General features: G+C 47.3%; 7 protein-coding genes across 7 annotated transcripts; 6 read left to right on the top strand and 1 right to left on the bottom strand.

The window, feature by feature from the left end:
* Nucleotides 1–128: 128 nt before the first annotated feature.
* Nucleotides 129–1,298, top strand: FOMMEDRAFT_155700 (ATP11-domain-containing protein; the record flags this gene model as incomplete). Its single annotated transcript, XM_007266089.1, has 3 exons — nucleotides 129–280; nucleotides 351–534; nucleotides 597–1,298. The coding sequence occupies 3 exons, from the start codon at nucleotides 129–131 to the stop codon at nucleotides 1,296–1,298; spliced, it is 1,038 nt and encodes a 345-aa protein (XP_007266151.1).
* A 182-nt stretch (nucleotides 1,299–1,480) lies between these two features.
* On the top strand, nucleotides 1,481–2,894 carry FOMMEDRAFT_107333 (uncharacterized protein). Its single transcript, XM_007266088.1, has 6 exons — nucleotides 1,481–1,729; nucleotides 1,800–1,875; nucleotides 1,929–2,023; nucleotides 2,094–2,296; nucleotides 2,366–2,635; nucleotides 2,707–2,894. The coding sequence occupies exons 1-6, from the start codon at nucleotides 1,565–1,567 to the stop codon at nucleotides 2,753–2,755; spliced, it is 858 nt and encodes a 285-aa protein (XP_007266150.1). The 5' UTR covers nucleotides 1,481–1,564; the 3' UTR covers nucleotides 2,756–2,894.
* Nucleotides 2,895–3,902: 1,008 nt separating this feature from the next.
* FOMMEDRAFT_140465 (uncharacterized protein) lies at nucleotides 3,903–5,177 on the top strand (the record flags this gene model as incomplete). Its single annotated transcript, XM_007266087.1, has 4 exons — nucleotides 3,903–4,400; nucleotides 4,460–4,535; nucleotides 4,599–4,843; nucleotides 4,899–5,177. 4 exons carry the CDS (start codon nucleotides 3,903–3,905, stop codon nucleotides 5,121–5,123), a joined length of 1,044 nt encoding a protein of 347 aa, XP_007266149.1. The 3' UTR covers nucleotides 5,124–5,177.
* Nucleotides 5,178–5,290: 113 nt separating this feature from the next.
* Nucleotides 5,291–6,715, bottom strand: FOMMEDRAFT_122385 (DUF602-domain-containing protein). Its single transcript, XM_007266086.1, has 5 exons — nucleotides 6,608–6,715; nucleotides 6,487–6,549; nucleotides 6,284–6,418; nucleotides 5,550–6,224; nucleotides 5,291–5,493 (listed from the first exon to the last, which is right to left on the bottom strand). The coding sequence occupies exons 1-5, from the start codon at nucleotides 6,665–6,667 to the stop codon at nucleotides 5,485–5,487; spliced, it is 942 nt and encodes a 313-aa protein (XP_007266148.1). The 5' UTR covers nucleotides 6,668–6,715; the 3' UTR covers nucleotides 5,291–5,484.
* A 223-nt stretch (nucleotides 6,716–6,938) lies between these two features.
* FOMMEDRAFT_146435 (branched-chain amino acid aminotransferase II) lies at nucleotides 6,939–8,519 on the top strand (the record flags this gene model as incomplete). The annotated part of the gene is made up of 5 exons (XM_007266085.1): nucleotides 6,939–7,043; nucleotides 7,109–7,183; nucleotides 7,243–7,479; nucleotides 7,534–7,657; nucleotides 7,716–8,519. 5 exons carry the CDS (start codon nucleotides 6,939–6,941, stop codon nucleotides 8,390–8,392), a joined length of 1,218 nt encoding a protein of 405 aa, XP_007266147.1. The 3' UTR covers nucleotides 8,393–8,519.
* A 255-nt stretch (nucleotides 8,520–8,774) lies between these two features.
* FOMMEDRAFT_167708 (beta and beta-prime subunits of DNA dependent RNA-polymerase) lies at nucleotides 8,775–15,800 on the top strand. The gene is made up of 15 exons (XM_007266084.1): nucleotides 8,775–9,240; nucleotides 9,312–9,510; nucleotides 9,560–9,630; nucleotides 9,738–9,830; nucleotides 10,162–10,737; nucleotides 10,788–11,034; nucleotides 11,086–11,263; nucleotides 11,320–11,399; nucleotides 11,453–11,522; nucleotides 11,573–15,063; nucleotides 15,120–15,128; nucleotides 15,185–15,262; nucleotides 15,318–15,359; nucleotides 15,423–15,443; nucleotides 15,499–15,800. Exons 1-15 carry the CDS (start codon nucleotides 9,154–9,156, stop codon nucleotides 15,603–15,605), a joined length of 5,349 nt encoding a protein of 1,782 aa, XP_007266146.1. The 5' UTR covers nucleotides 8,775–9,153; the 3' UTR covers nucleotides 15,606–15,800.
* A 697-nt stretch (nucleotides 15,801–16,497) lies between these two features.
* FOMMEDRAFT_140460 (MFS general substrate transporter) lies at nucleotides 16,498–18,723 on the top strand (the record flags this gene model as incomplete). The annotated part of the gene is made up of 12 exons (XM_007266083.1): nucleotides 16,498–16,688; nucleotides 16,747–16,827; nucleotides 16,889–17,007; nucleotides 17,062–17,162; nucleotides 17,231–17,240; nucleotides 17,299–17,315; nucleotides 17,374–17,590; nucleotides 17,667–17,877; nucleotides 17,944–18,128; nucleotides 18,195–18,255; nucleotides 18,307–18,426; nucleotides 18,483–18,723. The coding sequence occupies 12 exons, from the start codon at nucleotides 16,498–16,500 to the stop codon at nucleotides 18,529–18,531; spliced, it is 1,362 nt and encodes a 453-aa protein (XP_007266145.1). The 3' UTR covers nucleotides 18,532–18,723.
* Nucleotides 18,724–19,219: the final 496 nt, after the last annotated feature.

The raw sequence follows: 19,219 nt of genomic DNA, 5'->3' as shown, positions 1-19,219 counted from the left end.
CGGCCTCCGGATAATGTCAATAGCCGATGAGAGTACCACGTGAGATCTCCCACGTGACAATTCTTTCAATTTTTTGGCCTAAGTTACAAGTAGTCCAATCGTCTTGTTTGCAACATTGCGGGACAGATATGTTGTCCACCCTATTTAATCGCTGTGCTCGGCGACATCGTCTGTATCGGCCATTGAAATCGTTATCTAATCTAGGTGACTATCATTCAACGTCGTTACGTCTGAATATTTCACAAAATTACCTTGACAAGGTGCAGAAACGAGCTGAACAGTGAGTCTACAGTTGTCTTTGTATTCTCGTATTCGTACTTATTTCCTTTACAATCGGATATACTGGATAGACAGGGAGTTTCCGTGGACGAGTTGAAGCAGAGAATCAAGCAGAGTGCGAAGCCGAAGCCATTACCTGAAGCTCAAACACTTCAGGAGCAACGAGCAAAGAAGCTTGAAGCAGATAGGAAGAGCAACGGTCACAAACCTGCAGCATTTGCAAAGAGTGAGAGGAAAGATGAATCTCCTGTAAAGGTGTGCAAAATCTATTCATTTTTCATCCATGGTTAGTATCCTCATCATCAAACGAACACTAGCATCTGGCAGAAATTATGGATATCCACAAAATTCTGCGAACCCCGCACACGGCTGAGCAAATATCTGCTCTCTGGACAGCCTTTCATGCTTCTCGATCCGGAGGTACTGGGCGAGGTTACCTTTCAGCCTCTGTTCCATTGCAAACGTACGAGACACTGATCGAGTCGGGCAAGAAACACCCAACATTTATTATTCCTCTTATACGTGAAGCTTCCCAAGCGACTGAGTCTGCAGAAGGAACTACGGAGAAGCAAGAGCCTGCATACGAATTTTTCTTCATGCAGTGGGCCTTCCATCCTGCACCGTCCATACCAACGCCTAGTGTCCTCGATCTACCTCTCCCAGAAGATGCACTATCTTCTCCGCCAGTCCACCCTATCGCAACAGTTCTCTTCACACCTCTTCTGGAATACAAAACCCGGGCAACGTTTGCAACTCCCCATCTCGTGCTTACGCTATATCCCGAACTTGCACAGAGTCACCAACTCGTTTTGCTCCGTGGCGAGCTTACGCCTTCACCTTCTGATACCGGACGATATCTCTTAAGCCAGCAGGAAGCACAGCTGCTTGCTCTTGGGCTGCAGAGATTCTATCTAGCCAACAGGGAGGAGGAGAGGGCGGAGTTATTGAGGGTGTTTAGCGAGAGCCCGAGTGAGTTTCAGTGGGAAGAACTGCTGAAGCATGCAAACCCGACCTCGTAGGAGCATATTGCGGACTTATAGATGCTTTTTTTTAAACACATATAAATCGAACGCATTTAATACCTGTAGCCTTTTCCTTTCTGTTTTGCTTTTGGGAGGGAGGAATGAGCACGTGCACAATACGCGGCACCAGCACTTCAGCACGCGCGTCAAGGAATCTCACATTAAGCCGCCACCGCCTTCCTCCTCAGTCTCGACGAACTTGAGCACTTCAACGAGAGAACTATAACTAACTCGACAATAGTATTACAAAAGGGAAGATAAAAATGGCGCTTGATCTCTCAGCAAATACAGCATCCAAATTAGAACCGTTCTTGTTGATGTCAAAATCCGCCAAAGGCGCTGCGGCGGCGAAACTCATAATGGACGCGACGGCTGCACCTGGTGTTTTCGTATTCTCAGAGTTGTTGGAGATGCCGAATATACAGGAGGTTCGTATACATGCTGAATGAACCGGGATTCGTCACTAATGAATAAGTGTTGCATAAATGTGGCATATAGTTGTCGAAGTCCGAGCAGGCGCCATATCTGACACTCTTGCAAGTCTTCGCACACGGGACGCTTGAGGATTACAACAGTAAGCTGTATTTGCATTCTGTTCTGCTGTTACTACTAATAATAGTTTCGCAGATGTAAAACAGACTGCGACTCTACCGGATTTGAACGATGCTCAACGGACAAAGCTACGACTCCTGACCATCGTCTCACTTACTCTCGACCATCGGGTTCGTACCATTTCCTAGCATTCTTCCTGCATAATATTGCTTAACTTCCGTTTTATACGTCGCATCATAGATTCTTCCATACGAATTACTTTTACGAACATTACAAGTACCGACCATCCGTGAATTAGAGGACCTCATCATCGATGGCATTTATCTCGACATCATGCGCGGGAAACTCGATCAGAAAGAACAACAGTTTGAGGTAGAATGTACTATCGGGCGAGATCTTGGACCGGGAAAGTTAGAGATCCTACTGAACTCTTTACAAGATTGGTGAGTTAAACTTTCGTCTATGCCCAGACGAGTTTCTAATGCAGATTCATTCGATTTATTACTGGGCAGGGCACGTACGACCTCCGCTGTACTCTCCACGCTCGATGCACAACTCGCGCAGCTTGCATCTCAAGGGATGGCTAAGAGACTTGAACGAGAAGAACACGAGCGAGCCGTACAAGCTACACTTTCAGATGTACGGAAGGAGAGCAAAGCTTCGGGCCGTACGGCTCGGGGTAGCATGTATGATAGGGAGCGGGGCGATGGAGAGGCGATGGACGTTGATGAACCACGGGGCTCCTCAGGCTCGGTGGACGCTGCGAAGGGAAGGAAATTCAAGTAAGCTTCAAAATATACCTAGGTTTAGTAGAAAATGTTGGTATTCAACTGACTTGACGTTTATCATTCAGACTGCAAGACTATGGAAAGACTACCGCACGAAAGCGGAACCGGTTCTAGTTTAAGCATAAGCTGGTTACCTGCTGTGTTATTACCTTTCTGTTGTCGTCTTTTACTTGCCTCACACGCACATTTATCTGTATTCCTTATCATTACTCCAAGGGTCGAAATAACGTTGCTCTAAGCTGATTCGCTTCAAATGAACGAGGTGCACGACGATATATGGAATGAAGTATTTTGGATTGCGAGTTTCTACTGTAACTCGCTTGACTCATAATGACATTACAGCCTTGCAAATGTTTTAGTAAGGTACGCAGAACGATTATCGCTCTAAGTGAAAGGAGGTTACCGGCCCAGCGTCAGAACTTGCTCCCTCCAGTCTGCTTTCAGCAACTCATTTGCCTCGCACCGCTGCCCCTTCAGAGAAAAGAGATTTCGGAAATTCGGTATTCAACCCATTAACATGAAGTACCTGTACGTCTTTAGTGAACGTCTGCTTCCAGCGTCGAAAACGTGTGAACCCGAGGCATGTTGCAATGCCCATTCGGAGTACAATGGATACAATATTTCCGGGTAATGTTTGATCTCAAAGGAATGCTTCAGTAGATTACAGTCATTCTAAGAGAATAGTGTTAAAGAAAAGAGATCTGGTAGGATAATTTTTGAGAGTTGTTATATAATTGTATACATGTAAATAACTATCTAGTTTTATACTTATCTTGTATCTATAATTTTAACTCAACTTGCAGATTCGTCCAAACTGCTTAGAAACTGTGACTCAGTAAGATAAGATGTGCTTAGTTCTTAACTTGTGTATTTTATGATACTTGACAAATGTGTTTAGATTTATTTACATAAATAAATCACTACAATTATTCTAAACTAATATTGTTACCAGAAAACATAGTCTCTAGTCCATTCAAATTCAAATTATTACAATGACGGTTTCAGCTACTGTGAAGTGCAAAGAAATTTCAGAAAGTCAAATTAACATTGTGTACAAGTAAATAAAATTTAGTTTCCTACGTGTTTAAACTTTACTGTCAGGATTCAGTAGACACATTAGAATATGATATACCATATTCTGTCTGCTGTGATTGTATTAAAATTGTAACCTGCAGGTGATTGAAGAAGACCCAAATATAGTATCGGTATGACCTAATTGGTCACTCGCGCATCATGGCTCGAAACTGAACTTCAAACCACCATGACATCCATCGGTCCTCAAGTACCTGAACATTTACTCAAGAAACGACTCGCTGAAGAGGATGAGGGGGGTGAAGAGAATACAAATATTGAGACTGGGCCAGGGCCTGCGACAGCTCCTGGAGCAACTATACGCCCTGAAATTCCAAGAGACTTAACAAAACCGTCTGTGTCGCCTAGCGCACCTGAAGACGAGGATGACGATGACGACTATGGGCCAGCACTCCCTCCTGACCTACTCGCAAAGCGTTCTGGAGTAAACGCTGGTCCCGCAAGTAAAGTCTCGCCTGCTCGAACACCTTCAGAAGAACCGCCGCGTCGAGTCCTTGGGCCTTCTCTGCCTGGCCACGACCGGCAATCGCACAGCGATGCAGAAGACAGCGACAATGACGACTACGGACCAATGCCACTTCCTGCAGGAGTACAAACTACTGACAGTGTGAGTGAGGGTGTACGAGAATTTCTGGAGAAGGAGGAACGACGACGACGGGAAGTCGAGGTATGCTTAATTCACCACCAGGTTTCAATGGCACCGCAATACTAATATCGTGTTTATAGGAAGCAGCTAAACCAAAGAAACCAAAACGCGATGAGTGGATGCTTGTCCCACCTTCATCTTCTGACCTCCTCGGTCGTACGTATTCAGTGGTTTCTCCATCTCTAGAAACACTTCTGACATGGCGTATTATTCCTGTAGACCTTGGTGACCCAACGAAGCTAAAAGCACGGCAATTCTCCCGTGGAAGTGGATCAGCTTCACGTTCAGCACCAAACAACCTGTGGACGGAGACACCCCAAGAACGACAACAACGCATTGCAGATGAAGTTGCAGGGAAGAAGCGTCGAGCCGTGAACGTCGACGAAGATGCTTTGGATCCCCAAGAAGATCGCAGGAAGAGAAAGAGGGATGCGGAATTGAAGCAAGTCGTTGAGAAGCATAACGTACGTCTTTCCTCACCTCGTTCCCTATTTACTCTAACACTGTCTTGAATAATAGAAATCATCACGCGATAAGACTCTCCTTGAAATGCACGAATCAGAACGAAAGAAAGAGAAGAAGAGTAAAGCTGGCGATGAAGAACCAGCGGTCATATGGGACCATGCTCGAGACATGTCAGTCGGTGGGAAGCTCATGGACGAGAAGCAGCGTGGTAAACTCATTTCTGATGCTCGTTCTTTGGGAGATAGGTTTGGTAGTGGGAGGAGCGGTGGATACTTATAATGGCTTTGTTTTGTATTACAGTACGTGTGTTTGGTATTGCAGACTGAAGATAGCGGGTTTTGGTTGAGAAGGCAAATTGATCGTCCGTACCACTGCTCAGCACAGCATGGCTCCATCGTTCTGTGGCTTTTGCCCTTACGCAAAAAAGTGAAACGACTGCTAGACTTGTTTCCTTTCCTATTCACACGCAATACAGTGGGTCAAAGTATCGTACTGAGAGGACACCAGAATGCAACGGAGTTCAACACACCCAGAATAAGAATCCCTGTTACAAGATAGTGATACAGCCGACGAGTATTAATAATTTACACCCTTACAATAAACGACCGAATCAAAATACACGACAAGAAAGCAAGGCCATTCAAGCATACTATAAAATGCAAGTTAGTTCGAGCAAGGTGCAATTTTTGCGAACAAGCAACTCACTCTATTGAAAGTCCTAGTCATCCATGCAGCATCACCCTCCTTCACGGCAGACTTCTTGCTCTCATACAAACTCCGAACCGCATCACTCATACTCGCCTTGCGTTTTGCTTCCTCTTCTGCGAGACTGCTAGCTACCGCTCGACTGGCAGCAGCAATCGTCGGGTTCAAAGATGGCATAGGCATGGATTTCGCCTTTTTCGTTTCCGAAGGTGGCTGCTCGGAGTCAGCTTCGCCTCCCTCTGCAGCTTTCCTCTTCTTCGACTTGCTTTTCCCCTTTGTTGTTGCTTTTTCGCGTTGTCGGACCTCCATCGCTGCACGCATGCCCGTTTCTGTCTCGGGGTCTGGATTGAGCATGTGGACGTCCATGATGCGTTCGTACTTAGCACCACACTGAGGACAGAGATCAAGTTGCTTGGACCCAGCATCCTTCTTCTCCTTATCTTTCTCCTTCCCTCGATCTTCATCCGACGACGAAGGAGACGCGGAACCATTCGAACCTGACAGAGCTTTGAGACCAGCCTGCGAAAGAACGCAACCGCACGTGGCGAAGTACACGAAAGGTGCTCCACCATTCATCTCTCTCAGTGTTAGCGGACAGATAAATTGTGCACGATCGGTTGGTGAATCAGATACTGGTCGAGCGGGGTTCGGCGTTAACTTTAAAGTCTTGACGTCCTGGACAAGTAAGTCACATTTAGCATATTTGAGCCGTGCAAATGAAATACATCACGCACCTTTAATGACTTTATATGTCCACATATCTCATCTCCATCACCATAAGCCGACTTATCAAGTAGATACTCTAATATGGCATCTTTATTATACAGCTTGCCGAGCGCACAAGATACAATCGGCTCTTGCAAAGGTCGCTACAAAATCAGATACATCATTATTAGTAAAGTAAGCAAAACAGCGGGTGAGAATATATCTGGCATACCTTTGACAACGCACAGAAGAACCAGCGTGCTTTCACCTGATTAGCCTTGTCTGCTTGCTCTGCCTGTGCAGAAGAGGTCAGTCTCCTAGGCTAAAGCTGAATGGTCAAGTTGAATACGTACCTTGGCCTTCGTTTTTACCAAGTCGCGCCTATCCGGAATGCTTCCTCCATCATTACCCATGTTGACTGTGGATAATTCTGAATATAACGACGGAGTGGTGGAGGTACGAGGCAGAGGTAGATGAACAGTGGCAAGTGCGCACAGAGGAAAGTCTGGGATTCGCTTATAAATCATTCATGTGACTAATGTTACGTGATAAAGTTCCCTAATCGATTCGGTCAAGTCGATCATTATTTCAATCGGCGAATCAATTTATTGTAATGACTCATTCATGCATAAAATTATGCGCTTCTAGCTCGACCTTCTTCACACTTTTACTTCATCTCTTATCATGGTCGCCATTGCCAACGGGCATGTCAATACCCATATTGCGGAGGCTGGGACTCCGCGACATTCAGGTGTAGAAAAAAATGGAGTTGGCGTCGCACCGCTTGACGTTCGTAGATATTCTCATTCCTTGATTGGGGTTTTTATGCATTTATGCAGACCTTTTTTGTGTAGGCATCAAAATTGGTTATCAATCTGACCGATAAACCAAATTCGATTCCGGATCCGTCAACACTGAAGTTTGGGCAGGTCTGTTCATTCCATTGTATAAAAAAAAGAATATGTATTAAATACGAAGATGTTTTCAGACGTTCACAGATCATATGCTAGTCATGTCTTTCGACCCCAAATCAGGATGGTCTGCGCCTATTCTCCAACCATATCAACCATTAGCGATCGACCCGTCGGCGTCATGCTTTCAGTACTCCACGAATCTCTTTGAGGGTATGAAAGCATACCTTGGCCCTGACGGCGAAGCGCGACTATTCCGACCGAACTTGAACATGGAGCGTATGAGAACTTCTGCTGCTCGTGTTGCATTACCGGTTTGTACATCCAAGCGACCTTCAGGGCAGCATTATGGCTCATACATTGTGTAGACATTCGATCACGATACTTTGTTGACTCTGATAAGAAAACTTGTTGCAGTTGAAAGGCGTTGGATTCCGTCGTTACCTGGATACAGTCTGTATATCCGTCCTACCATGATTGGCACGCGACCGCGTAGGCATCTTCTTATATAGTATCGAACACTACCAGCTGAAAATTTTGCGCCGTGCAGACCTTGGTGTCGGACCATCGGACCATGCAATAATCTACGTAATTTGTTCTCCTACCGGTCCCTATTTTGGTGCTGGGGCAAAAAGCATATCGTTATATGCAGTATACGAGACCGTTCGTTCTTGGCCTGGTGGGACTGGCGGTCACAAACTAGGATTGAATTATTCGCCGGGTTTTGAGGCTCTGAAACTTGCTACACAAAGAGGGTATAACCAGGTGCTTTGGTTACTCGGCGACGGAGACGAGCATAAAATTACAGAAGCTGGCGCGATGAATTTCTTCATTGCCGTTCAGCGTACCGACGGTGATGTCGACCTAATTACCCCTCCACTTGACGGGACGATCTTGCCTGGCGTGACCCGTTCTTCGGTGATTGAGCTTGCGCATGCGCATTCGTCGGGGACACCATTGGATGGGATATCACCCAGTCAGCGAATGCATGTCCATGAGCGTACGTTGACGATGAATGACCTGAAGAAGTTCTCAGAAGAGGGTACGCTCCTTGAAGCATTTTGCGTCGGGACTGCTGTGATTGTTGCTTCTATAAACCGGATTGGTTACGAAGACAAGGACATTCTGCTCCCAGAAAAAACTCCAATATGCCACGCACTACACAGTAGGATTGAAGCTATTCAGGAAGGACGCTTTGAGTTCCAGGGATGGAGCGTGAAGTGCTAGGTAGAAATCTACGTCATTGGATATATAGATATTTTTGGTTTTTTCTTCATTTGGTATAACACAGCCTCCGTGCAGAGGCCCAAGGTCACATATTGTGATAATTTGTAATCTGCTCTTGTTTCTCGCCGTGAATGATGAAGCCATAGTGAGAAGTCAATAAGGCTGTTAGACAGAGTCGACATTAGCAGCGAGTCAAGGGTTAACACAGCTGGGCTGGGTTTAGTCAGCTACTACTTACGTAGGGTCGAGTCAAGCGCCAGCGGGAGCGAAAGGCTGTGACACGATGTTGTCACGGGGCGTCACGGCGTGTGGGTTGTGATTCGTGGTCACTCACTCGTGGGAGCTTGTTGCTCTTCTGCCTCGGACCACGACGTCGCTCGTCGTTTGTCATTCCCGCCCTCATCCACCACCTCAAGACTCGCTCCCGGTCTTGTCTTTGTTGGTGTCGACACGTCCTGCTCGTCGTTTTCTCTGTCGTGGGCGCACTTTCGTCTGGTCGAACTAGTCCCGCAGCCGCAGTTTTCCTGTGTCGCTGTGTCGTCCGGCGCCTCTTTGAAAACCAACAGCAGGCTCACGTTCCCGCTCGTGCTCTGCTTGTTTCTTTTATATTTCCCGAAAACCTATCCCGGCGGATCTTTTCTCGCTTGAACTTATATTATAAACTTTTTCTTTCAAAATTAGCTTTTGTTTTTTTCGTCCACCCCTAATTGCTTTGACGCCTTGACTGCTTTTTTGAGCCATCATCTCGTATTTTTGCCGCCATGGTTGGTCACCAGTTTGCGCATTCCGCCGCACCCATCCGCAAGGTCAAGGAGGTTCAGTTTGGGATCCTCTCGCCTGAAGAGATCGTGAGTCCTTTGTCCTCCACATCGCTCCTTTGTTCCAATCATTTCTCTCATAATACTCTTTTCGAATGCAGAAAGCGTACTCTGTCGCAAAGATCGAGCACCCTGAGGTCATCGATGAGGCGACTCACAAGCTCAAGGTCGGTGGTCTTAATGACCCTCGGATGGGGACGACGGATCGGAATTTCAAGTGCCAGACATGTGGTGAGGGGATGGCTGAGTGTCCAGGGCATTTCGGGCACATCGAACTTGCTCGACCGGTATTTCATCCAGGTGCGTGGCTTGAAATATCTGCATTAAATCCTTTCTGATGGCCATTCAGGCTTCATTGTAAAAGTGAAGAAAATTCTCGAATGCATTTGCGTGAACTGCGGGAAACTGAAGGCTGATACCGTAAGTGACTGTCCCAATATCCATTCATCGTTTTGCACCCTACATCCCAAATTTTCTGGGGGCTCTCTCCAAATGATGGAGAACCCCAAACTCGCATCGCTGTGTAGTCCTCGATAACGGGGCGTTCTTCCTCTCGGGCATGGGTCGTGCGCGTCATCGGTCGTTTGACCGCCGCATTGACCATTGCACATGCTTCGCAGGTGGTTGGGCCACAGCACGCGAGTGAAATGGGGGGCTGAACGAGGAGTGCGATAGAAGAAAAAAATAATATCGGACTCAGCCGTGAAACGCTGACTTCCGAGTTTGGATGGATGTTGTCAGATGGTCCTTGCACTGTGTCGCAGTTGCAGGATACGAGTCTGACCTACGCACTTTCTACTTGCATCTGCCCCCTGTCTTATACTTTCTATATTAACATGCATTTTTCCCCCGCGTGGAGCGGTCGTAAGAGAACATATGCTAACATCTTTACTCGTTATTTTGCCATTATTGGATACAAACTCTACGTCGTACGTCGTTCATACTTTATAGACTGATCCTGCGTTTGCGGATCGAATACGACTGGCTCGCGACCCGAAACGCCGTATGGCTGCCGTCTGGTCGTATTGTAAAGGCAAGATGACGTGTCAACCAGACGAAGATCAGGGAGATGCTGAGGGCATGGAGAATGTCGAACCATTAAAGAAAGGCCATGGTGGTTGTGGACACCAACAACCGCAAATCCGAAAAGAGGGACTCAAGCTACTCCTTCATTATAAAAAAAACAAAAATGAAGAGGAGGAAGAGTTCAAAGCGGCGCAGCCCGATAAGCGACCGTTCACGCCTGCTGAGGTATTCAACGTCTTGAGGAAAATCTCAGACGAAGACTTGGGCCTACTCGGCTTGTCGGAGGAGTACGCTCGTCCTGACTGGATGATACTGACTGTTTTACCTGTTCCCCCTCCCCCTGTGAGACCAAGCATATCTGCAGACGGTGGTGCACTACGAAGTGAAGATGACTTGACCTACAAGCTGGGTGATATCATCAAAGCGTCAGCAAACGTTCGTAGATGTGAGGAAGAAGGCGCACCGGCGCATGTCATTTCTGAGTTTGAGCAGCTGTTGCAGGTATGAACCGTGTGGTCTTGTAGTGACCCACCGTCTGACACATTTTACAGTTCCACGTCGCCACATACATGGATAACGACATTGCTGGGATACCGCAGGCTCTTCAGAAATCTGGTCGCCCTGTTAAAGCCATCCGTGCCCGCTTAAAAGGTAAAGAGGGTCGTCTACGTGGTAACCTTATGGGGAAGCGTGTCGATTTCTCGGCACGTACTGTCATTACGGGTGATCCGAATTTGGAGCTTGACGAAGTCGGTGTACCGAGGAGCATCGCCATGACGTTGACGTATCCGGAAAGAGGTTTGTCAATGTCGCGCGATATGCGTGTATTTGACTAAAGTCCTTGTGTAGTGACACCGTACAACATCGCCTACCTGCAGGGGCTGGTACGAAACGGTCCACGAGAGTATCCTGGAGCAAGGTATGTTATCCGGGATACGGGCGAGCGTATCGACTTGCGGTACAACAAGCGTGCGGATGCTTTCCTTCAATATGGATGGATTGTGGAGAGACACCTGAAGGACGGAGAGTACGTACTTTTGCCTCTATTGACTTCCGTGTTTCCTCTTACGACTATCTTCGCAGCTATGTTCTTTTCAACCGTCAACCGTCTCTGCACAAGATGTCGATGATGTGTCATCGTGTACGACTGATGCCCTATTCTAGTACGTACTATCTGTTCATAATTCAGTATGAATTTACTTACATTGTCCATTAGCCTTCCGTTTGAACCTTTCTGTCACTCCTCCCTACAATGCCGACTTCGATGGTGATGAGATGAACATGCAGTATGTAATATTTGAAGTCTCTTTCACTCCTCTTTCTCAGCTCCGTCTAGCGTTCCTCAGAGCGAAGAGACGCGAGCCGAGCTCAGTCAAATAGCCTGGGTGGCTAAGCAAATCATCTCGCCGCAGGCGAACAAACCTGTCATGGGTATCGTTCAGGATACGCTTTGTGGTATTCGCAAGTTTACTCTGCGGGACTGCTTTCTTGACTGGCAGCAAGTTCAAAACATCTTGCTTTGGGTACCGAATTGGGACGGTACTATTCCAACGCCAACGATCCTTAAGCCTAAACCTCTATGGTCGGGAAAGCAGATTCTCAGTTTGACCATACCACGCGGTATAAATATCTACCGTTCTCCTGACCCGAAGTCATCGAACCCAGTCTTTGATGATGGTATGTTAATTGAAAATGGCGAGATCATCTTTGGTGTCGTCGAGAAGAAGACGGTCGGTGCATCGCAAGGCGGTTTAATACACGTCTGTTTCCGCGAGAAGGGACCCGAAGCAACTCGTACGCTCTTTACGGGTCTGCAACAAGTGGTAAACTATTGGCTGTTCCATAATGGGTTCAGTATCGGTATCGGCGATACGGTTGCAGATAAGAAGACCATGGCGTACATCACGGAGCAGATTAAGATGCGGAAGCAGAATGTTGCGAAGGCCGTCGAGGATGCGTCGAGCGACCGTCTGAAAGCAGCACCGGGTATGACCATTCGAGAGTCTTTTGAAAGCAGAGTTGAACGTGAGCTAAACTTGGCTCGTGATCACTCTGGTCAATATGCGCAGAAGAACTTGAAAGAGGACAATAACGTCAAGCAGATGGTCGTTGCTGGTTCGAAGGGTTCTTTTATTAACATCTCGCAGATGTCCGTTTGTGTCGGACAACAGTCTGTGGAAGGAAAGCGCATACCTTTTGGCTTTAGGCATCGTACATTACCCCACTTTACGAAGGACGATTTCAGTCCAGAGGCGCGTGGGTTCGTCGAAAATTCGTACCTCCGTGGTTTAACCCCACAAGAATTCTTCTTCCATGCTATGGCTGGACGAGAAGGATTAATTGACACAGCTGTCAAGACAGCGGAGACCGGTTACATCCAGCGACGACTTGTGAAGGCGCTGGAAGACGTTACTGTTTGCTACGACGGCACTGTTAGGAATTCTCTCGGCGATCTCATTCAGTTTGTCTATGGTGAAGATGGCATGGATGGTGCTTTCATCGAGCGCCAGACTATACGAACATTCGGAATCAATGATCGCGAGTTCGAACATCGCTATCATGTCGACGTCACCGACCCGAAGGGTGGATTCCTGCCCGGAGTTCTACAAGTCGGTATTGACGACTCGTCCGTTGAGCTTCAGGAGAAGCTCGACACGGAGTACGAGCGTCTTCTTGAGGACCGGAGATTACTCCGCGAATTCATTTTCCCTGGTCGCGATAATTCGACAGCGCATTATCTTCCCGTCAATCTGAATCGAATCGTGCAGAATGCAACGCAGATCTTCCATATTGACCGGAGAAAACCGAGTGATCTGGAACCAGCGTATATCATCGACCAGATCCAGCAACTTGCGGACCGTCTTATCGTTGTACGCGGCGATGATCATCTCACTCGAGAGGCCGCCGAAAATGCGTCTCTAGCATTCAAAATGCACCTTCGCGCAACATTCGCTGCTCGACCGGTATTAGAAGAATTCCACCTTAACAGGGAGGCTTTCGACTGGGTTTTGGGTGAAGTGGAGACGAAGTTCAATCAATCGATGGCGCATCCGGGTGAAATGTGTGGTACGCTTGCTGCGCAGTCGATTGGTGAGCCGGCAACGCAGATGACGTTGAACACGTTCCACTATGCTGGTGTCTCGAGTAAAAACGTCACACTCGGTGTACCACGTCTTAAAGAGATCATCAACGTTGCCGAGAAGATTAAGACGCCATCACTCACGGTGTATCTGGAGCCGGAAATCGCTGCTGTTGACACGAGGGCCAAGTCCGTTCAGACTGAGCTAGCATACACGTCGCTGCGCACGGTGACTGCTGCGGTTGAAATCTGGTACGATCCCGACCAAGCGACGACTGTTATAGAAGAGGATAAGGAGTTCGTTGATGCATTCTTCGCTATTCCCGATGAGGAAATCGAGGCGAACATCCATTTCCAGTCGCCATGGTTGCTGCGTCTTGAGCTCGATCGGTCAAAGATGCTTGACCGAAAGCTCACGATGAACTACGTCGCCGGCCGCATCGCGGAAAGCTTCAAAACGGATTTGTTCGTCATTTGGAGTGAAGACAACGCGGAAAAGTTGATTATTCGTTGTCGTGTCATCAGTCAGGGTGACAAGGATGAAGAGGATGGGGACACGGTAGAAGAGGATATATTCTTGCGTCAGCTTGAGCATACGATGCTCAACTCCGTCAGTCTTCGTGGTGTGCCAGGCATCTCGCGAGTCTTCCTTCTAGCGCATGACAAGATTGTCGTCGCGGACGATGGTTCGATTCAGAAGGGTGACAAAGAGTGGGTTCTTGAGACAGACGGAGTTAACTTGAAGACTGTGATGTGTATCGATGGAGTTGATTGGAAGCGCACGTACTCGAATAGCTGTGTGGAAATCTTTGGTGTGCTGGGCATCGAAGCGGCTCGGGCGGCGATCATGAAAGAGATGAGAAACGTTATCGAGTTTGATGGTTCTTATGTGAACTATCGACACCTTGCCTTGCTTTGCGACCTTATGACACACCGCGGTTCATTGATGGCCATCACTCGTCACGGTATAAACCGTGCGGATACTGGAGCGCTTATGAGGTGTTCATTCGAGGAGACCGTTGAGATCCTCATGGAAGCTGCAGCTGTTGGCGAGAAAGATGACTGCCACGGTATTGCAGAAAATGTGATGTTTGGCCAAATGGCACCAATGGGTACTGGCGCATTTGATGTTGCGCTGGACATGGACATGCTTAAAGACGTGATTGTCGATCATCGATTACCTGTACAGAGCATGCTTGCGGCTCAAGCCGATGGAGGAATGACTCCCGGCCAGGTAGCGATGACACCATACGACAGCAACTCGCCAATGTGGTCGAGTGACATGGCATTCAAAGGAGAACAAGCCGCGTTCTCTCCGCTTGCCGGAACGGGTGGAGACGAGCCATCTGCCTTCGCAGCGTTCCCTTACGGCCGAAGCCCCATGGGTGCGGGCGGGATGTCTCCAGGACCGGGCTACAGCCCGAGTTCGCCCAACGCGTATTCCCCAACATCACCCTACGTTCCGCAGTCGCCCTATGCTGGCGCGACCTCACCGTTTGGGACATCGCCGTATGCGACGTCTCCCTTCTATAATCGTGGAGCTGCCACCTCGCCGACGTACTCACCCACGTCACCGGCGCTCAACTTGACGTCTCCAAATTATTCACCAACGAGCCCGAGATACTCGCCCACGTCACCATCATTTTCACCAACGTCGCCGCGGTACAGTCCGCAATCGCCTTCCTTCAGCCCTACCTCCCCTCGTTATTCTCCAACGAGTCCGTCGTTCAGTCCCGCGTCGCCAAGATGTAAGTTGATCTTTGAATTATTATGGATGGTCACTGATTATGCTGCCTGGTTCCAGATTCACCTAGTATGTGCATCCGACTCGGTATATACTGCAGTAACTAACTATCATACCTGCTTCAGCTTCTCCTGTTCATCAATCGCCCACCTCTCCTAAATATTCTCCCACCTCTCCTCAGTCTCCTGCGTCACCTAAATATTGTGAGTATTAGACCCTATACATGCTGGTAAGATGTTCTGATCTGTACCTCCCCAGCCCCAACCTCGCCTGCATACTCCCCTACCTCTCCGACATACTGTAAGTCCCGGAATGAATTTTGTCCTGCATATCGCTTTTGCTCACGCGTCCCTTTTCTTTCAGCTCCTGCGTCGCCAGCATATAGTACGTTTCATCAGTACTATCATAATAGCATGTAATTAATCTACTGCATCCGCAGGTCCCACTTCCCCGCAATGGTCACCATCAAGCCCAGCGCAGAATAGCAATATGCAGAACGGGACGACGCGACATTCGGCGTACAGTACGTCGCCATCATGGGACTGAACGGACACATGTGCATCCTGCTTGCGAGAAGTTAGGCGACCGGGAAGCTAGTCGTTTCGCTGTCAATTTTTTTCTTCCTTTTTCCCGTCAGGTTTCATGTCTAGCCAATGACCCTGATGACATTTTTTTCGTAGCGTAAAATCATCATGTCTGTTATGTAGACTTGCAATTGATTTCTTGGCTAGAGAGCTGTTGCTCGAACATCAGGATGCCTGATGCCCCAGGTGTGGTTTGACAGAACGTACTTTGGACGTGCAACACGGTTCCATATTCGTGCCGACATGCGCTTGAGGAACTGTTGAATACGATCTTTATTTCCGAGGAATCGTAGACGATTTATACTGAGGGATGCGTGTATTGAGTGATGGATGACAGACACTGTGATGACTCATCAATTATAACTGTGGCAAGGTCGCATAAACGTACGTAACTTCTATTTTTACTATACTATTGTCCTCCACCGCAGGCATCATCGGCTGCGGGGTTACTTACCAATACTATATCATCGCCATGGGGAATGTAATGCTCGACTTAATGTCACATTATGAGATCCCCTCCGATGCTCACACATGCATTCAAACGTTGGGAGTTTGCTTATAGTAATCGACTTGTCGACTATCAAATTACTCTTTACTTTTTCCCTCGCCAACTTACGGCGCTGGGACGTATGTATATTTACATCATCTACATCATCTAAAGGCTTCTTATGATGGCAGCAACGACAGTTGAAAACGTTGTTCTGCTCTGCCCTCTTCTTCAGACTGTCATCACTCTCACAGCTTCTGGGACTTGTACTTCTTTGGAGATGTCAGAAACTAAGAAGTCGGGTGGCTTTGCTACGCCGGTTGATGATGAAAAACCGGATTCTAGTCAAGTATCTGTGGCTAAACGGATGTCCCTGAAAGACATATACTACAATCCGTATACGCAGGTTATATTGCTTGGCTTCGTTTGCTTTATGGGTCCTGGAATGTTTAATGCGCTGAACGGACTGGGCGGTGCGGGTCAGTTGGATGCGACCACTAGCGCGAATGCGAATACTGCTGTTTATGCAACGTTTGCGGTCTCTGCTTTCTTCTCTGGGCAAGCAATTCATGCTTTGACTTGAAGTAAATTTATGAATTGACGATAAGCATTTCAGTTCGATTAATAACAAGCTCGGTTCTCGCACAACTCTGTTCCTTGGGACGATTGGCTACGCCCTGTATATTGCGGCATTCTTGTAAGACATGGAATTCTTTCGCTGTGCTGTACCGTACAAGAATAATAAACAAGCGGAGCAGAGCACTTAATAACAAACCAAATCTAACGAGTTTTGTCATTGCCGCGGGAGCAATCGATGGTCTTTGCGCTGGCCCTTTGTGGACTGCACAGGGATCACTGATGCTTGCATATCCAACCGGTGAGTGTTTCCTTGCTTCTTGGTTTGCAGACATGCTGATATGGAGAGTTGCAGAAAGCCAGAAAGGTCGATTCATTGGATTGTTTTGGACGGTGTATAATATCGGCGGAGTTCTCGGAGCTGCAGTATCTCTTGGACGTAACTTTCATTCCACAGTAAGTGCTCTTCCTCCTATATCGCCCATAGGCTAGAAGCTTAGTATTATTTAATCTGCCCGTTACAGGCAGGCTCAGGTAAAGTGATGAATCATACCAAAGATTGTGCAAAGTATTTACTTTGTTCCGTCCGCAGTCGATAACGGAACATACGTCAGTCCTCTTCTACATGAAAACTTTATGAACTAGCTCTTGCTCATACGAAATGAAGATCGGATTCCTCGTTCTCTCCTGTATAGGCGTCGTCATCCCTCTCCTAATGGCTAATCCGGCGAAGATGGTCCGATCCGACGGGTCAAGAGTCTCAACTCCCGTGCGCGCTTCGTGGAAGACAGTCCTTCTCGGGATATATGTCACACTGAAAGAAGATCCGGCGATATTCCTCTTATTTCCGATGTTCTTTGCGTCGAATTGGTTTTATACCTGGCGTGCGTGCTTCTTCTGATCTTCTTGTTTTCTTTGACCGAATAGATTCAGGTAATGATTGATGACAAACTTGTATAGAATTCAATGACTATAATGGTGCATTGTTCACCATCCGAGCGCGGTCGTTGAACAACCTTATGTATTGGCTGGTGCAGATGATTGGCTCGGTTGCGATTGGACGAGTCCTAGATACTAAACGATTGACGCGTCGTGTTCGTGCGTTCGCAGGTTGGATGATGCTTCTAGTAATCGTCTTCGTCGTGCACGTCTGGGGGTTCTTCTATCAAAGGTATTATTAACCTTACCTACTATTCGGAACAACAATGATATTGATATAAGGACGACTTCTTTCTAGGACATACACTCGGGAATCTGTAAAGACTACCAAAGCGATTGACATTCATGATAAAGAATATGCAGCGCATTTATGGCTGTACATTTTCTGCGCGTTGTTGAATGCTATGTGGCAGACGGCTACGTACTGGATGATGGGTGCCATGTCGAACGATCCTGCTAAATTGGCTTTCTTGACCGGATTCTGTGAGTAACTCTGCATCCTCGTAGCCAGAAGAACATCTCGAGCTCAGGTTTAACCTTGTTACGCAGATAAATCCATTCAGTCAGCCGGTGCAGCAGGCGTATGGAGAGCAGATGCAGTCGCGATTCCGTAACTCTTATTCTACTTCCGTTCGCAACATTATCTGAATATATCTCGTAGATACATGAACATATTCCTCTCAACATGGATACTCCTCGTCGCAGGCCTACTCTTCATGCTACCCATGCTATTCTTACGCGTCACCGATCATACTCCGGAAGATGCGGATGGTGTAACTGCGTAAGCAATCTCACCACACAAAAAGATATTTGTATGCTTACAGTCGATGTGTGCAGCGTGTCCACCATGGACGAGGAAGCCAAGATCTCTCCAAAGGCAGAGTAGACTGGAATAATACCTTTGCAAGATAGGCGTTATCGAGGACAAACAGTAGAGTTGGGGTTCATAAACTGGAACTGGCTCCGGCGAAGGGAAAGGAACATAAGTGACCATTGTACGAACGAAGAACAAGTATCATTACCATACATAGACAAAAGGAACAAAATCATGTACTCTCCATTCTCTGTACCAATAATCAACTGGCATACACAAGAACCTCCGAAGGGACTTCGATTTTTTCGAATTTTAATTATACCGGACCTTGAGTGGCAATACTAAAGCCAAGGGAAAAAAAGAATCAATAGTGTGGAATTCTTCCGTCCGCCCGTCCCGACGTAAGTATTTTTAATTTTAATGATATTGAATGATCGTCGGTGTTCCGAATTGAATGTGCTGTGTGAGCGTCACTGCTCGCACTAGCGCCGAGCCTTGGCGCGTCGTGTCTCCAAATACGCGTCGGGATCACGTGTCGTGTCAATACGTGGAGGAGAATCAGGACGAGACGAATGGGGCAATTGTTTCGAATTTATATTGACATTGGATTCTGACACTCGTTAGAGGATTGGATATTGATGGTGATGGACTAAGAGTTGGGAAGGATCATAATGAGATATATTTGCTAGTCCTAGTGATGTTGTCATTGATTGCAGTAACCATTGGGGGCGATATAGGAAACGAAGATGGGTTCACAAAG

Source organism: Fomitiporia mediterranea (genome assembly GCF_000271605.1).
Source record: "Fomitiporia mediterranea MF3/22 unplaced genomic scaffold FOMMEscaffold_5, whole genome shotgun sequence".
NCBI lineage: Eukaryota > Fungi > Basidiomycota > Agaricomycetes > Hymenochaetales > Hymenochaetaceae > Fomitiporia > Fomitiporia mediterranea.
Note: the sequence above shows the minus strand (reverse complement) of the source record. Positions and strands in the feature narration are given on the sequence as shown.

What these genes read in the sequence shown, in the direction of transcription:
- FOMMEDRAFT_167708 (XM_007266084.1), top strand. Translation starts at nt 9,154, where the DNA reads ATGGTTGGTCACCAGTTTGCGCATTCCGCCGCACCCATCCGCAAGGTC. An exon ending in CCATTGCACATGCTTCGCAG is followed by an intron (nt 9,831 to 10,161) that starts GTGGTTGGGCCA and finishes CATACTTTATAG; the next exon opens with ACTGATCCTGCGTTTGCGGA. An exon ending in AGACACCTGAAGGACGGAGA is followed by an intron (nt 11,264 to 11,319) that starts GTACGTACTTTT and finishes CTATCTTCGCAG; the next exon opens with CTATGTTCTTTTCAACCGTC.
- FOMMEDRAFT_122385 (XM_007266086.1), bottom strand. Translation starts at nt 6,667, where the DNA reads ATGGGTAATGATGGAGGAAGCATTCCGGATAGGCGCGACTTGGTAAAA. An exon ending in TGGTAAAAACGAAGGCCAAG is followed by an intron (nt 6,550 to 6,607) that starts GTACGTATTCAA and finishes TCTTCTGCACAG; the next exon opens with GCAGAGCAAGCAGACAAGGC. An exon ending in GACATATAAAGTCATTAAAG is followed by an intron (nt 6,225 to 6,283) that starts GTGCGTGATGTA and finishes TTACTTGTCCAG; the next exon opens with GACGTCAAGACTTTAAAGTT.
- FOMMEDRAFT_107333 (XM_007266088.1), top strand. Translation starts at nt 1,565, where the DNA reads ATGGCGCTTGATCTCTCAGCAAATACAGCATCCAAATTAGAACCGTTC. An exon ending in GACGCTTGAGGATTACAACA is followed by an intron (nt 1,876 to 1,928) that starts GTAAGCTGTATT and finishes ATAGTTTCGCAG; the next exon opens with ATGTAAAACAGACTGCGACT. An exon ending in GCGAAGGGAAGGAAATTCAA is followed by an intron (nt 2,636 to 2,706) that starts GTAAGCTTCAAA and finishes TTTATCATTCAG; the next exon opens with ACTGCAAGACTATGGAAAGA.